Source organism: Psittacula echo, assembly GCF_963264785.1.
Source record: "Psittacula echo genome assembly, chromosome: Z".
NCBI classification, from domain to species: Eukaryota; Metazoa; Chordata; class Aves; order Psittaciformes; family Psittacidae; genus Psittacula; species Psittacula echo.
The window spans coordinates 43182384-43200985 of NC_137742.1; the positions used below are offsets into that span (position 1 = coordinate 43182384).

Below are 18602 nucleotides of genomic sequence, written 5' to 3' on the forward strand. Positions count from 1 at the left end.
AAGCATGGACAAGACATTAAAAAAGAAATGGTCCTTAACTATCACTTCTCTGTAAAATACAAAGGATGCAGCTTATCTAGCTTTGTTTAATCACAGACATCCTCAGTTGATGAATAAAGGCTCTGATGTACTTAGTTGAAATGTGGTTCTTGCATGAATTCTGTTCAGCTGAGGGAGAAAGGTGAGGGAAGTCACCTCCTCTTCTAGAGAAATGACCAAATGAACTATGATCAAGCACACATTACTGTATCTGCCAAAGAACATATCCACGGGACATCAGAATAAACTTAAACTGCACAACTTTATGAAATGTTCAATTTTTATATTTACACTATAATTAGTACAAAATTGCCTTTTAAGATTTCTGTAGCACAAGACAGTATTCTACTGGACTTGATACCCTAATATGTCAAAACAACTACTCTGAAGTATGATAAAGGAAACTAGGAAGAGTTATAAAGAATAAGACACCATTTTCAAACTATACATAGTGTTTGCTTTTGCTTCTAAAAAGTACTTATATCCCCAAAAGGTTTTAAATTTTAAATAAGCAGGGTGGGCAGGGAGAGGATGGGGGGAAGACTGGTTGTTGGTACTAAAGCCTTTACTGTAATAAACTAAAGATATTTACAATTTATACAAATGCTTGACCTTCAACAAAAATACAAAAACATATCACAAGATGCAAAACCAGGAAACAAGTTCATCTGAGACACCACTGCTCTACACAGGACAGAATGCAACTTGAACTGCACGGAACAGAAAAGTATTTATCCCCCATAATCAGCCAATGAGAACAATTTGCATGAGGTTACAAAGAAAGAAAAAAAAAATAAAAGGCTCCAACAGTCTTCAGTAGACTTGGCTTTCAAAAACTATGTCAAAAACCTAGGCTACATCTGTCCATCTTGCCTCTGTGTTCCATTTGGTCCACGTAGCCAATATTTAGTTGCTGGATGTTGCCTTCTATTTTGAAAAACTGGAGTAGGTTCATGGCAAGGTCTGGAACCTCAATACTTTTGTTCCTTTTTAAAAGGCAAAACCTTTCTACTTCTACAATTAAGAACAATTTTGGCCCAGTTCAACTTTTAAAAGTTATATCCCCATCATATTTTTCAGTAGATAACTTCATAGACTGTAGCCTTTTTGTCTCCAGAGCCAGTGACTATGTACTTATCATCCACAGAGATGTCACAGCTAAGCACTGACGAAGATTCTTTGGACTAGAAGAAAAATAGAAATATATTACATAATTTTAAAAAAAGTCTGTTACACTCATCTCAGCATCCCAGTTTGGGTAGAGACATAAGTGAAGATATCTGAGTCCACTCTTGGGACTCAGGGTGTTCTAGTTATCTTCAAAACCATCATCATCCCCACCTGAAAGATACTGGCTCCGTAAGGAGTTCTCCATGCATTAAGAAGGTTATCTTTCCCAGTACTGACAAACCATTTACCTAGAATATAAAACAGAAGGGCTATGAAAAACATGAAACACATATGGGTTTTCAACTCACACCTATGAAGTCTTTTATCTAATTACTGCTGTAAAAGTTCTCACCACTAATCACATACTTTTGCTTACAATCAGAGTGGACACTGATGCTTTTGTAGCATGTTAATATGTTAGGAAATCCCTAGATTCTATAAATTGAAATGCTTTTTTACACACAAATCAACCATCACAGCAGCTTTTAGATAAACAGATGGTTGTTTGTAAGTAAGTACGTTTGAATTCATAAAGCAAAGATATTTATTCGTAACTTAAGAAACTGACATACACTCCCTTTATGGAGAGTGGCCTGGCCACACATGCACCTTGAGGTGCACAACACTGACTCCTCCCCAGTGGTTTGTAGTTATGATACTGCTCTGCGCTCTGTTAATTTTTAGCCTGTCTGTGCTGAGGAACATAAAGGTTTCACTTACATTTTTACTTTGGAGATGCTAATTAATTTGTAGCATGCATATTGAAACAGGCTGCCCAGAGAGGTGGTGGATGCTTCATTCCTGGCAACATTCAAGGTCAGGCTGGATGCGGTTCTGGGCAAACTCATCTAGTTGAAGATGTCCCTGCTCATTCCAGGGGGTGTGGACTAGAATATCTTTGAAGATCCCTTCTAACCCAAACCATTCTATGATTATCGAATGAGCTATGACTATGTATTAACTAATCAGCGAAACATGAACTAGACTCCTGACTGCTAGTTTTGTGTTCAGTGCAACTTACCACAGTAAGCAAACTTGAGGGACAATACACAACTCTCATGAAGGTGCAGTTGATATTTGTCTGGTTTATTTACATGTAGCACTTCTACATTGCTGCTCTCCATTCCCACAGCTAGCCATTCACCAGTAGGACAATAACCAAGGGAAAATATCTGAAAATTAAACAGCATTTACACTTATTTTTTTCCTACAAATACTTTTTGTTTTTTTCTCTATAGTGATTAAATTGATTGGGAGAGGGAGAGAAAGAGAAGAGCCAAATAAATTCACACAGTTCAATAGCAAGACTGCTGTTCAAAATTCAAGTGACTATAAATAATCCTGATCTTACATATTAGCTTAGAATAATAGGGAAAGTGAGTAGTGTCAGGCTATCATTTTGTTCTGGAAGCTCAGCATACGAAAGCTCCAAAATATTGTGTTGTGAGCAGCCAAAAGGAAGAGAGGGAACAATCTGCCAGCTGCAACTGGGCTTAATCTCAGCTTTCATCCTAAATGTTTCCCTCCCACCTTCCCCTCTTCCTTTCCTCACCCTTCCCCACACTGTAAGAAAATCCAGGTATACCTGTGATGTGAAGTCATGCTGTTGTAGCTGTCTCCCTTCTCTCAAGTCCCAGGATCTGACAGTGTTATCCAAACCTCCCGTCCAGAGCTTGGTACCATCGTTAGAAATGTCAATACAGCTGGCTCCATCTGTGTGGCCCTGGAATTGCCTGATAAAACAAACCAGATTGAATAATGATTTCCTGCCAGAGCTCAAGGTAAACACTGTTGTGGTGTTAGTTTTGGACTCTCTGTGTCTGCTGACGGGCAAAAATCAGCCCCTCCCTCCTTTTTACCACGCATGAAATACAACAGTATTACAAATCATTTTTCAGGTGCTAAGAGAAATTAATTGCATGATGGTTAGCTGAACAAAAGCAAGTACTTCCTATCGGGTTTTGAAAAAAAAAAAAACCAAAAAAACAACAAAACTTGGGAGAACAGTGAAGTACAGTAACTATACTTAAAAGGAATTAGGACGACTCAGATTAAGACAAGTGCTGAAAGAACAAAACTCCTCCGGTTTCAGAAAACAGCTTCTGTATTTTAACTTGGCTGCAAGTCAAGATGATAAATAAAAAGCAGATACATTAATAGAAAGGAATCCAGATAGAGATCCAGACAGCTAATCACAAGCATTGCTGAGTCAGCAAAGTCGCATACTCTGTGGCACGAGATCACAAAAGTCTAAATGGCATAGTTTATTCTAAAACCTTCTCATCAGTAATTCTCGGTTTTCGGCAACCAGAAGGTCATCTCAAGTCTTCCTTAATCCTTTGGCAAAAGCCTTCCAAGGGTCCTGCATTTTTCATCAGCAATTAGCATTAGGAAAAGTCCCGTGACTCAATGTGAAAGGTGGAGGGCGTGGGGGAAAAGAAAACTATCTTGGGAATGAAGGGTATGAATCACCACAGAAAGGTCACACCACACATTTTGTTTTGTAGCTCTGGTCTCAAAATACCACGTTATCAATTAGCAAGATCAGCCAGCAAGTGATGGGAACACCTACAGCAAGCATTTAAAAGGCAAGACAGTCACAGACGGAGTGCACCTTTACAGAGACCAAGCATGCACACGGCAAACTGAAGACTGCATATAACTAGTATCTTCTTTGTTCAACAGAAAATAAAATTTGCATGCACATTAATATAACTCTGAATATAAATTTAGGCTAATTATTGATTAAATAGGGAATTTAACTGAAATACAGCAGAGGAAGCAAATTCTTCACTGTTTACATTTGGAACTTTTAAATTATCATGACCCTTCCCAAATCAGGCTCTCTCTTCTCATATGTCATGGTTTAAGCCCAGCCAGTAACTCAGAGGCACGTAGCCGCTCATTCACTTCCCCAAATTCTGCCCCCCCCGCTCCCGGAGGGATGGGGAGGAGAACCGAAAGAATGTAACTCCCACAGGTTGAGATAAGAACAGCCCAGTAACTAAGGTATAACACAAATCACTACTGCTACCACTAATAATAATAATGATAAGGGAATTAACAAGGGAAGAAAACACAACCTCTCACCACCCGCCAACAGATACCCAGCCCGACCTCAGCACTGATCTCGCCCTTCCAGGTAACTGCCCCCAGTTTATATAGTGGGCATGACGTGCTGTGGTATGGAATACCTCTTTGGCTAGTTTGGGTCAGGCGTCCTGTCTCTGCTTCCTCCCAGATGCCCCTCCTCCCTGGCAGAGCATGAGACTCAGAAAGTCCTTCGTCAGACTAAACATTACTAAGCAGCAACTAAAAACATCAGTGTTATCAGTGCTGTTCCCAGGCAGAAAGTCAAAAAAACCACAGCACTGCACCATCTACTAAGAAGGAGAAAAATGACTGCTACCGCTGAACCCAGGACAGTATCCACCCCTTATTCCACACCATTCACGTCATGCTCAGATCCCACATTTTCCATATACCCTCACTCTTATCTCGTATACATACATATACATACATACACACACACACACACACACACACACACACACACACACAAAGATCATTCTTTAGTGCATGGACCAATCCCTGTTAAGCTGCTGAGTCCATCTGGTTCATGATGTCGGGCTCCATCTCTTGTAACAATCTTTCACAGCAGGAAAGGCTGTCTTCTTCCAGGTCACATGATAGAGAGGGCTTACAATCGAACTGCAGTTTGGGATGTGCATTCTCCAGAACCCCACAGCACCCAAGAAAGCTTGTGTTTCTTTCTTATTAGTTGGTGGAGACATTGCTGTTATTTTGTTGATCACATCTGGGGGGATCTGGCGACATTCATCTTGCCATTTTATTCCCAAAAATTGAATCTCCTGTGCAGGTCCCTTGACCTTACTCCGTTTAATGGCAAAACCGTCTTTCAGCAGGATTTGGATTATTTTCCTCCCTTTCTCAAAGACTTCTTCTACTGTATCGCCCCACACAATAATGTCATCAATGTATTGCAGGTGTTCTGGAGCTTGCCCCTGTTCCAGTGCAGTCTGGATCAGTCCATGACAGATGGTAGGGCTGTGTTTCCACTCCTGGGGCAGTCGGTTCCAAGTGTACTGGACGCCCCTTCAAGTAAAAGCAAACTGTGGCCTGCATTCTGCTGCCAAAGGAATTGAGAAGAATGCATTGGCAATATCAATCGTGGCATACCACTTGGCTGCCTTTGACTCCAGTTCATACTATTAAAGGGTGAGCGGGTCCTGCTGATCACTCCTTCACTCTCCAGTCTACGGATCAGCTTATGGATGGGCATCAGGGAGTCTCACTTGGTGCGATTTTGCCGCCGGTGCACTGTTGTGGTCGCGATTGGCACTTGTTCTTCGGCCTTCAGCAACCCCACAACAGAAGGATCCTCTGAGAGACCAGGCAAGGTGGACAGCTGCTCAAGTTCCTCAGTCTCCAAAGCAGCAATACCAAAAGCCCATCGGTACCCTTTTGGGTCTTTGAAGTACCCTCTCCTGAGGTAATCTATGCCGAGGATGCATGGAACCTCTGGACCAGTCACAATGGGGTGCTTTTGCCTCTTCCACCCAGTCAGGCTGATTTCAGCCTTCAGTAGAGTCAACTCTTGGGATCCTCCTGTCACTCCAGAGATATAGATGGGTTCCACCCCTTGACAGCTTGATGGCATCAGGGTACACTGTGCACCAGTTTCTCTTAGAGCCTTATACTTCTGTGGGACTAATGTGCCAGGCCATCTGACTCACACAGACCAGTAAATCCAATTGTCCCCTACCTCCACCTGGCTGGAGGCAGGGCCCCTCTAATAGTCATGACAACACTGGACACTTAAGTCTTGTAGAAAGGGATTATTCCTCTTTATCACAGCAGCTGGAGTAAAATCAGCTCTTCCACTCCATTTGGGAACCTGCTCACCAGAGGACTGAAGTCGCGGCTTTCATGGGATGATCATCCTTGACCTTTGTTCTCCTCTTCAATTCACACACCCGTTCCTCCAAAGCTGAAGTAGGTTTTCCATCCCACTTCGTCATGTCTTCTCCATGATCCCGCAGGTAAAACCATAGGGTGGCCCATGGTGTATGCCTTCTATATCTTCTCTCTCGAGCAGTAGGATGCCTTTTGTTTATAGCTGAGATGTGTATTGGATAGATCAGATAGATTGTCTCTCAATTGTTTGAATTCCTGGGACAGTTTTTCCACAACTGAAATGATAGAACAGCTGAGATTGTCTTCAAACACTCGAAGTTTATGAATCATTTCATCCACTGTTAATGGTACTATGTCACTCCAGGTTACTGTTGCCTATGAATGGGTGTATGATGACTGTGCATTCCATGTAAATTTCTACCACATGGGTCCTGTACATTCGATTTCATCTGGATATATGGGTGCATCCCCAGCGTTCGGCTTGATGTGATAGATCATCTCTACAATGGCTGATTCCCTCAGAGGCTGGATGCCTTTGTCTAAAGTAGTCCACTTGGCCGAGTGACTCATAACATCATCCTTGTATGGAAACCTTTCTTTCACAGCTGCCAAGAGCAACCTCCAAAGACTGAGGGACTGTTTCTCTTTTGCAACTGCTTTGTCAGTTCCCCCTTCTCTAGCAAGTGAACCCAGCTGCTTGGCTTCCCTACCTTCTAGTTCGTGACCATCGGCCCCATTGTCCCAGCATTGGAGCGACCAAGTGATAATGTGCTCCCTTGGTTGACAGGTAAAATGTTTTCGCATATTCCGTAGCTCGGTTGAGGTTCGAGGTCGAGAAGTCACCTCTTCTTCTTTTGACTCATGTGATGATGACTCCTGGTCAGATGCTGTCCTGGGTAGTAAGTGCATTGCCACTGCTTCTTCATCTTGTTCCTTCAGCTTTCCTGTCTTTTTTTTGCTTTTCCCCTTGCGTACAGGGGCAACTGATGTTGGCACAAACTGGTCCGCTGGTTTAGCTGCAGTGATTATCACTGTGGTTGGAGTGGCTGCAGTATCTGTTGGCAGGGTTTGGGTAGCTGCTGTACTTGTCGCTTGGGCTAGTGTAGCTGCTGTGCTTGGAGCTGGAGTAGCTGCGCTGCCATCAGATCCAGGGACATTTTTTTCCTCTTGAAGGTGCTGGATAGTGTTGAGCAGGGCTCTGTAAGCATAGGCCAAGCCCCAGCACGTTGCCATGATTTGTCCTTCTCTAGTATGACCACGATGACTGTCCAGCCTCAGGGAAAATCTCTTGGTCCTCCTATATGGTCGTCTAACCCTAGACAAGGCTCAAACTCGACTCTGTTTAATTCTCGAGATCAGACAAAATGGTTGTGGGTAAAACACACTCTGTATGCGTGCCAACATGGTGATCCCCATCACAATCGGCAGGAAGGTCTCGAGGTTACCTAAAGGCCATCCAAAACCTTCAGAACTCTCAAATGATGCTGTAAATGGTCTGGTGAGGGGGCTGGGAGCGTAAGGGAATGTCTCCTTCATAGGTTGACGGCCCAGGAAGGAGAAAAAAGATGTGTAATTGCTAAGCACTTCTATTATATACCTTCCAAAGTATAGAGGTGGTGACCACACTGGGAACGGAAGCCAGATAAGTTTCATGATCAATGATTCTACTGTATTACAAGTCATTACCACGAAGTACAATGAAACTAGAACCTTAGCCCAAGGCCCCCAGCCGATAAACACTAACACAGCAAATACCAGCTGTAAGTACGGTACGCCATGCTGAAACCGTGAGATCAAGAGCAACAACTTTGAGAGCCAATAAATCAGCATTGTGATGAGTGGCTATTAATCTGAAACACTGAATGCTTATCACAAATATGATTGGACACACTCCAGTCAGATCTGTCATTATCTCAACCCTTCACGCCCCACGTTGGGTGTCAAAAAGAACTGTTGTGGTTTAAGCCAGGAGGCAACCCAGAAAATCACACAGCCACTGGCTCACTCCCCTCCCTTCCTCCCCCAGCTCCTGGAGGGATGTGGAGGAGAATCGAAAGAATGTAACTCCCATGGGTTGAGATAAGAACAGTCCAGTAACTAAAGTATAACACAAACCACCACTGCTACCACCAATAATAATGATAAAGGAAATAACAAGGGAAGAGAATACAACCACTCACCACCTGAGGACTTATACCCAGGCAGACCTGAGCAGTGATCTAGCTCTTCCGGTTAACTGGCCCCAGTTTATATTCTCGGCATGATGTGCTGTGGCACGGAATACCTCTTTGGTTAGTTTGGGTTAGGTGTCCTGTTTCTGCTTCCTCCCAGCTTCCCCTCCTCCCTGGCACAGCATGAGACTCAGAAAGTCCTTTGTCAGACTAAACATTACTGAGCAGCAACTAAAAACATTGGTGTTAACAGCGCTGTTCCCAGGCTGAAAGTCAAAACCACAGCACTGTGCCAGCTACTAAGAAGAAAAATGACTGCTACTGCTGAAACCAGGACATCATAATAGTGTACAACACTACTACTTTGGTAAGCAGAAACCAAAATTTATGTTGTCGAGAACTACACAGCTAGTTGCTAAAAGCCAGTTCACATACAGCCCTATCTTTCTTTCTCTGTCAAAGCACTAATACTGGACACTGACCCGCAACAAATGTTAATCTTCTACTAATATATTTATTAATCAAAGGTCTAATAAAAGATTTCAAAAGTAACTTACATGGCAATCCATTTATTCTCTTTGCAACCCACTCCAAAACTTTTAGAGATCAAATTGCCTCAAAACACTCAAATAGCTTTTTTCATAAGTGACCTAATATCAGTCCTTTATGCTTTCCTGAAGAACTGACACTTTCAACTCCTTTTTTAAGTTTAATTTTAATACTTATCATCACTAAATATGAACCGAAAATTCTCTTTATTACTTAACAAAGCTTAAGACAAAGGAAAAGAACAAACCTCAAAGAGTTCCCTAAGTTATGTTCAGTCTACGCCAATCACAAACCAGCAAAAATGCTGACTGCAGAAACCTGCAGACAAATCCCAACTAACCAAAACCAAGAGAAACTTTCAGCATATTATGGACCAACCCTTTAGGTAGATCCTGAAGCTCATCTTCCAAGACCAGGCTGACACTACCAAAACTAGTTTCTGCTCAACTCAGGTGGCAAACCACATTCTTTGTATAAGAAATACTATTTACTTTGCTGTCATGAACCATTATTCAGGAAGATAAATATTTATGTAGCTGTCCAAACAGTAACGTCTATTAAAGTTTTCTGTAAACAAGTAATGACTCACCTCACCAATGTCTGATTGTGCAGATCCCACACTGCAATGTTCCCATCGCTGCAGCACGAAAAGCATACCTTGGAATCAGGGCTGATAGCCAGAGCATAGCAGGCAGGGGCTGAGGATGTCAGCTCTGCTTTTATACGAGGAGTTGGTGCTGCCAGGTCCCATATGGATAATGTGCTGGCTTCTCCGCCAACTATTAGGGTGCATCCATCAGGCAGCAATTTACAAGAGCGGATGTAGTTATCTCTGTTCTGTACAACACAAATCACCTCAGTTATGTTAATACATGCCCTGCCAATAATGACCACTAATACAATTCTGACTGCATCCAAGTTTTAAACAGTATGCAATTTTTTCCATTACCAGAGTACTGAAGAGGAACCAGGGGATTCTAAAAGGCTTCAGACACCTATTTCTCATCACTAACCAGAGACTGCAGCTGCAGAAACCAAACTGCAGACTTCTGCTGTCACAGTCTACTCTGTTTTAAACCTGACAAATGACAAGTCTGCCAGCTCATTACACAAAAACAGAGCCAAAGTAAGATGCGTTTCTGCAAGTGCACTCCACCAGTGAAGGTCACCAATAACAGAAATGTTAAAGCAAATGACCTTTCATTTGGCATTTAGGCAACTCTATGTGAAAGTGTGTTTCAAATCTCATGCCCTTCAGGTTTTGGAGTTCCTTTCAAATACTATTTTGCATTCACCACTGTAAAGTTAAAATATGAAGTAATCCCATAGTGCAACTGAATTTATGGTGGTCCTCGTTCAGCATGACTTTTATCATACTTATATCATTAGTTTCATGTTAGCGATACTATTGCTGACTGAGAGGTACTAGAGGGGATTTAGAACTGGAAAACATTTCAACCTTCACTTATTACAAGCTTGACTTCTTAAGTGTATTGGATACCCACTTCTCCATAACAGTTGCTGAATTAACCAACAGTTCTTTAGGAAATGGAGGGTTAAGATCTGCAACTCAAAACATACCAAAAAACACTGCAAGAAGTAGTCAAGAGCATTCCTGCTACTATTCTCTTTTTTATTCACAAAAAAGGGGCAGTAATTAGTACAGTGGAAATGTTGGCTTAGTCTTGTCAGCTATTATTGCTCTATAAGTAAAATGAAGGCAGCTAGGACTGTGAATTCAGACTCATACCTGCCGCAGAACAGAATATATATTCAACCATACTTTTACTACTAGACAACTAACATAAAAGTAGCAGTAAATAAAAGGTAAAGGCTAAAAAACCCAAACTGAACCAAAACAAAAACCGCACTACATTTAATTGGATCAACATTGAATCTAGAATTATTTTCATTCAGAATATATATTACTGTGTTTTGTGACAATAAGTCTTCTTAACATTTCACAAATGTTTACGCTGCTTCTAACATGAGAAGCATCTTTAATTGAGCCATCCATTTTTTTTTAATTAGCTTTTCTGCTACCTATACTGAGGCACTCAGTCCTTTTTAGATCCTGCAGATGTGAAAACAACCAATTAAAATGTGTAACTTGAGGATCAACAAAAGCATAGAGACTTAAACTGACCTTGATACTTCGTCACATTATTTCATTATGTGGTTGCTGTCCTCTTACACAAAAACAGAGGTTGTCACTACTGGTGTGAATGAAACACCTAGGAAAGTTCTGCACAGCCCTGCATAAGCCTGGCTACATTCCTTTTAAACTCATGCACAGAAATCATTAGCACGACTAGAAGGGGAAAAAAATTAAAAAATCAGCTACACTTGCTACTCAGAAATCTTATCTAATCTGTTACTTGACCCCTAGCTATGATATTTATCCCTAAACAAACCAGAACTCTTCTCCGTAACTCCACCTGTTATGTGTTAAAAAAAGGCAGCTAAATACATAAATCAAGAAACAGAACTGCCTGCTTTTCCATGTAATATGAACAGAATCCAGACAAGGCCAGCTATTCCCTTACTAAGTCTCCAAGGAGAAGGTACCCTTATGCACAAGTTCCTGTTCACCTACCAGGCAGTCCAGCTGAGAGACAGGGCTCTTGTTGCCAGGCTGGCTGATGTCCCAGACTTTAACGCACCCTTTCCCACCTGTATACACGTGTCTCGTGGGGTTGCTGATGGTAACTGCACACACAACTTCCCCGTGGTTCAGAGTGTTGATCTGACGGGCATGGCGAGGGATTCCTGGACCAATGAGGGCATCAGGAGGGAAAGGAACTGGCTGCATCTGACCATCTGCAGTAACGTGAAAGGAGTAGGCTCTTTTGGGGAAGGGAGAGAAGAGAAGACAAAACCAAAAATATAATAATTAGCCAGTTAGAGCAGCATAGTGCAAGAAAACCAGTATTTTTTATTTGATCTTTCAATCTTTTTTTCATGATAATCAGAGCTACAGTGCCAAGTCATGCATGTACATGAAACCTCAGAGACAAGGATTCACAGTAGGTATTTTCAGCTTGCCTCACCTGAAGCATTCGTGCAGTGGGGAAACACATTAAATTCTACTCTTAACTCTGTGCACTAAGGTCATGGCTGGTATCCGTCAGCCACCTGGACAATCAAAGGATCTTTCGGGCCCTGGTTTCTAGCCAGCAGTTCCAAGTCTCAGCCTGCAAATCCTGCAGCAACAATTCCTCACCAGGCGCTACTACTCTTCCAGTGTTCTTCCATGAGACCTGCACCTGTTGCCTTGCAGAACCACTAGCCAAAGCTCGATTTTTCCTCCATTTCTGCACCTCATCTTTAACATCAGCACTAGCTGTGCTCACATGCCTCTCTCTCCAGCTGGTAACGAGTGCTTTGAACAGAAAATAGAGATGTGCAGACTGGTTGTGCACACCTTTCATCAGGAAGCTGATACCATCTTCCCATAATTGTACCTTCTTTAGTAAGTGTTTCAGAAAAGCTGAAATGCTTGGTTTCCCAGGTAGCTTTGGCACTTCTGTAACACCTTTTATTTGTATTCAGTACATGATTTCAAGTATATGAAACTGAGGTTTGAGGAAGTGAATCCCAGAACTGAATAAAAACTCTTCTTTAGGGAAAGTACACAAAATTATTTCTTCATGTTCACGGCAATGCTGAAAGTCAGCTATACTTACAGACCAGAGCACAAACAGCAGGCAATAAAGGTTTCAAGTGTAGAGGGGGATTCTTCATTTGCTTTAAATAGTAATGAAAATACTACTGCAAAAGGCTGCTTTTTCTTACAATGGTGATCTCTTTTCAATTCTTGTGTTTTAAACACATCCATAGCACATGTTTTCGATGCTGTCATCACATTAACATTCTTCAAGAGGCCAAAGTAGATAAAAAATGTTGAGATACGAGTATCCTTTCTTCTTCTTCTCCCCATTAATAAGTTATGGTCTTTGTAGTGATACCTTCATTTTTGTAATACATTCTTGTGTTCAAAATTGCCCTTTCTTTTCCAAATGTACCTTCTTCCTCAGAAATCTTCAGTCACTGTAGCTCAAGTATTAGTATTGCATCCCTCTACCAAGGACCAAACAATAGATAATTCAATTTAATCTTCTGTTCTGAGCTCTGAGCTAGTATTTTCAAAGTATTTTATCACATGTTACCAAGTATTGCACAGTTTGAAAGGAAGAACAAGCAAGATGCCTGGATCTGTAACAGACATCACAAAGCAACTGAATATGCCCAGGAGCAGAGCAGAAGATAATTCCTTTTAAAAACAGTGAGAAGTGGACAGCTGAAAGAACTCTACAGTTCTTTCAAACAGATGGTAACAGTGGAAACAGCCCCATGCAATATCACAGTTTTCTCAGAAGGGTAAAAACTGGTTAACAATAACTGCTATTAAACAAAAGAAGTTAATAAGCCTGCTCAAAGAATACACAGAAATGGAGGATGAGAGAGTGCAAAAGATGACAAATCATTTTGGTCACGTAAATGTCAGGAATGGGAAACGCAAGATAAGAAAGGAAGTGCAAAGTTCACTCCCTTACATGTATACAAGATTCACAGCCTACCAAATTTCTTCCCACAGGACCCTTTATCTTGACTTGTATGAAGAATTACAGTAATGGTAAGGGCTTAACTAGAAATTTGTTTAATTTCCATGAAAAGGAGTAGAGACAGGACTGTCCCAAAGCAGTTATTCACTTAAACAGATGATGAGAGAGAAAGCAGAAAAGGAGTGGCAACAAGACTGTCAAGGCTCAAAAACTGCTCTGGTTCAGGTATGGAATCGAACTAAAGTCATAGCACTTAAGATGTTGAAAAGATGGGCCCCATCCTGGGCTCCAGATCAAAGTCAGTTGCAGAGTATTTGTTAGCAGTAAGAGTACACAGATCTGCACAACTCTGGAGTCTCAGCCTGTCCCTGCTTTTATCATGGACAGTAAAAAAATAATTAAGCAAGTATTAAGCCATTTTTTCCAGCATAAATAAGATTAATAATCCACTTTACATGACTTTTTTTCTTTAATGGAAGACTGCAACGCAAATGTTCTGTTCAATTCAAAACACCTAAATAACTGGTATTTTGAAATGCCTCTGTGCATACATAAGGCTTCTCAGTTTTTGCTGAGATGGGGTGGGAGGAAGACAATAGGAACATTTTTCAAGTACTTCATGCATACTGTAGAATTATGATGACTCTTCTGCTCTGAAGCACCAGACTTATGCACTGTACTTTTAATCACGTAGAATTTCATCAGTGTGCTCGTTATATATATCATAAGAGTAGTCTCTCTTTTTTATCATCCTGAGTAGGTATTTGCTTCCAAGATCAGCTGGTCAGGACTCAAGATGACTGAGTTTTAGGGCTTAACAAGCCACCTATAATTTCTTACAAGCCCAGACAGCTTCTGCAATGCAAGTTATCGGCAATCCACTCTGTAAAGAAATGGCTACACATTGCCAAATCGTTCCATCCCTCCCAAGAGAAGCACGCAGAACAGTAAAAGTTCCTATTTCCATGAAGATGTGAGTCATGTCATCTAACATCACCATGGTCAGCACACTTCTGTGCACTAGTAACCTCTATCTACTAGCTACTATGGTATAACTTTGCATTACACACACCTTTCACTTCGAAAAATCTTTCATCATTTGCCAGACTGACACTCCCTGGACAAGGAAAGCTTCTGTCTCCAGAAGAATGAAGTACTGGAAACAGCCTTCCATTAAAGTATTCCTCATTGTGCATTCACTGAACAAATGTGAAGGTCAGGAGAACTGAAGTATTTTTCATTTTTGCTTTGAGCAATTCACTAACAGCATGCTATTTCTTTCCAAAAACACATACAAAAGTCAGCTTCCAACTAGAAGTTGAAAGAGTTAACATGTACCACATGGAACTTCCTTTTCCCACTAAAATGAGAGATGTGTATTTTCGGCTCTGTGTCCGTAACGCCTCATGCTTCAATTAAAACCACATTTAAAAAAAATACTCGGAAATACATTTGTTCTCAATGTTACCACTAATTCACAGTTTCAGACTGCAGGGAAGCAATAATGTGGATATAAATCTTCCCAGTGAGCTTGAAAATCCATGCTTAGTGCACAATTCAGCTATGAGAAGGTATGGTTCACATCAAGGAGAAATCCAGAAGAACATTAATTTAGCAGCTATAGAAGACTAAAAGCTAAATAAGCACCTTGCTATGCAAAGCAAAAAACATGATTACAGCAACACAACCAAGAACTTGCAATCCAGAGCACAGTTATACGTATCAGAATGACAGAGTGCAAAACTCTGATACCACATGTCCTTGTCCAAAACTAGAACTGATTTCCCACCCACAACCTAAGACAAAGATAATTATTGATATCTCAAGACAATCTGGAAAGAAATCCCAAAAAAACCCACCACCAACAAAAATCAAACAGAAGAGCTCCTAAACCAACAATAATCTACTACTGATGGGAATCAACCTTGAAACCAAGAATATGGAAATTTACTTGATGCACATTCATACAGACAAGTCCTTGTCTGCAAAATTAATTACTGAACTACAAACAGCTGAAGAGAGAAAACAACTAATATGAGATCGTATCTGTGTACACCAAAATATCAAAGCAAAATGTAAAACCTGAAAAGCCTTATAGGAAATAACTAAAAAGAAAAAAACAATAAAACAAAAAAACATCCATGCAAAACAAAAAAGACAAACAAAACAACTCCACACACACACACACACAAAACAAAACCCAACCCACAACCTGCTACCACATGCAAAGACTAGCTCATTTGTATAATTAAGAAATTGCTGAGTACATTTTGACTTTCTAGATTGCTATCCAATCTCCCAAGTACATTTATAGCACTTCTAACAAATTAGACTCTGCAAAGAGCAAAACTGAAAGATTAACATTCAGGAACGTACATAGATTATAGAGAAGACTTGCATTTAATGAAGTTACAGAAGAAGGCAAGAAAAAGGCAAGCTTTCGAGGTAACAGTCCATTGATAAAAGGCAGACAGACACGTAGGGGTGGGTACTTAAGCATTTACTAATTTTTCTAACAAGAAAAATTGACAGATCTCAGAATACACAGGGGTTAAAAAAAAAAAAGGGGTGGTAATAAATGCCACCCCCTTGGAAATAATTTAATTTTCTCTTGGAAGTAGAGTTGGGTGGGAAAAAAAAAACCAAAACAAAAAAACCCAAAGCAAAACAAGCAAAGAAAAGCCCTAGACTAACCACTGATAAAAACGGTGTAGCCATAAGCATACGCATATAGCTCGGGATCCAATGGTTCAATTTGAAAATTAACTGTTACCACCTGCAAAATGAGACTAAATCTCCGTATCTCATCACATCAATGCAGCACCTTAACTACACTCTAGGAAAAGGCAAATGATGTAAATGAACCAGGAATACTCCACTAGTTTTCATAATTATATAACCCATGTACTTGGTATAGAAAACACAGTAGATTTGCCTAGCTTACGTAAGTAAGAGATACTCGAAGATGCTGCAGGTAACAGGTAGCATGTAGCTAGTTATAGCAATCAACACTAAAGATTGTTCTAAAGTTGTCAATGGAAAGGTAACAGATCAGTTTATGGAATGTTAGGCTTGCCTCACAATAAAGATAAGAAGTCACTTTAAGAGGAAATGACTCAGTCAAAATAACACAACCACAAAAAAATATTACAGAGCACATCAGCAAATGAAGTGGAAAGTAGAGAGTATGTAGCAGCACTGTAGGTGATCTACAAAGCAGTGTAAATAAAGTGTTGAAAATGTTAAAGATTAAAAAAAAAACAACCATCAAACAAATGAAAAACAACAACAACAAAAAATCACCACACTCCCCCCCCCAAAGCTTAGCTATGCAATCACAAGATACAAAGTATAGCAGCACACATGCACTGCTTTTGTGCCTTGAGCAGTGCAACAACTAGAACTCAGCCACAAAAATTTTCTGACTGAACAAAAATAAGGTTTCGTAGCTTATAATATAAAATATTGACAGGCATTACTAATTGAGTAAGTCACTGAAAGCTGATGAATATACGTGTTTAAAAGTAAAAACTTACAACCACTGCACTATGCAATCTCAAAAAATACTTTCTGTAAGTATGCCAAATTTTACTGAAGTCAGTAAGAGCGACCCTGACCCTTAATAAAAGAACGTTTTGTGAACAAAGCCTGTTCCTTACTGCACTGAATTTAAATGTAACACCATCTGACACATTACACCAACTCACTGAGCCCTCACTTCAGGAATCTTGTCAACATACCACCAACTTTTCTGTAAGTAAATCCTCAAAAAAGATTTAACAGGTTTTTCATGCTGCCAACAGATAGCTAAGTCTGTTCTAGAAGCACAGTGGGTAACAACAATGAATGGCTTTCCTAATCTAAGTCTGCTCTTTTCCTACTGCTATGGAAAAAGAGTATAAGAAAAAATACGCTTTTTTGCCTGTAATCTGGTGTACTTTTAAGGATGTCTGCATGACTGACATTACAATATAACACCAACCATTAACAGGAGTTCAAAATGAAGGCAAAGAGTGTATAACTTTCACTACAGCGTGTCTTATAACTTAGTATTCTAAAAATAAGTTTCTAAAATTTTCCTGAAGCTGCAAAAGGAAAAATTAAACCATGATAGACTGGTAAAGAAGACAGCATGTAACAGAACACCCAGCATAGAAAGTGCAAAGTGTTAAGTGAATTTCAAAATTGTAAGTACCTAGATAGAAGCTAACTGCAACTTCCAGTTGAAAGAGAAGACAGGACTTCATGCCAAACATTAAGGGATGAAGAACAGGTTGTACAGTGTTGAAAAACCTCTTATAATTCTCTCTGCCCCACTCTTTCCAAGAAAACAAATTAGTCAAATTTGCAGTCTACGCTCTGTTTGTACCTGCATAGACTAGTTGTCCATAAATACTTAAAAAATAATCACTTTTTTACCATGACATGCTCATGAGCCTACCATGCCATGTATAAGCTAAATCTCAATAGTCTGCCAAAGCCAAATTACTGAAAAAATTGATGCATGATTTTTGATGAATTCATTTTATTGTAACATCAATGAGCCACAGCATCACGCAAGTGTTTTATTTAACCACCCCTTCTTCAGTAATTGAAACTTTTCAATAAAAAGAACCTATTGCAAAAGGTACATTACATCTATGCGCCACGTGCTACACAACTGCTTCATCATTCCTTTTGCTCTCCAGCTGCACATTTACACAAATATTTAAAAGAGCTTTCTCTATTATGCAAGGTGTGCATCAGCTGCTAAAGTAGCTGCTTCAGACACCCACTGTGACCAACAATTGCAGACTCATGCCTGTGCCAGGCATGGAGTCTGTGAGTTTGCACTACACATTCATGGCTCAATACAGTGAAAAATTTAGTTTCAGTAAGTTTTATCTCACATACTTTACCACTGTCTATCAGTTTGCAGTCCTCTTCTCCCAGAAAGGAGGAAACAAAAAAGCCTTAAAAGTATACCTTCAACAGCTTTTTCTTCAAAATAACTATACGCACACCTGTTTCAGGATATGACAACTACCATTTGAGAATGTATATGCTGTACCTCTTGCCAGGAGAAATCTAAAACAATCTCCTGGGAACAACCAGACACTGCCTACTCTGGAATTCTTAATTCACTGACACAAGATAACTTTATTCTCTCTAGATATTGCAGATGTTACCA

The 18602-nt window shown here is 40.3% G+C and overlaps 1 protein-coding gene across 2 annotated transcripts in view; it reads right to left on the reverse strand.

The window, feature by feature from the left end:
- Positions 1-456: 456 nt before the first annotated feature.
- Positions 457-18602, reverse strand: part of LOC308231323 (transducin-like enhancer protein 1) — an 84828-nt gene continuing 66682 nt past the window's right edge. For both annotated transcript variants that reach the window (XM_080636561.1, XM_080636560.1), the window contains exons 15-20: positions 11464-11713; positions 9457-9704; positions 2795-2942; positions 2231-2381; positions 1381-1457; positions 457-1223 (exon numbers count right to left, since the gene is read on the reverse strand). In XM_080636561.1, coding sequence (XP_080492687.1) covers positions 1116-1223; positions 1381-1457; positions 2231-2381; positions 2795-2942; positions 9457-9704; positions 11464-11713 — 982 coding nt within the window. In that variant the 3' untranslated portion in view covers positions 457-1115. The remainder of the gene's footprint in view (positions 1224-1380; positions 1458-2230; positions 2382-2794; positions 2943-9456; positions 9705-11463; positions 11714-18602) is intronic.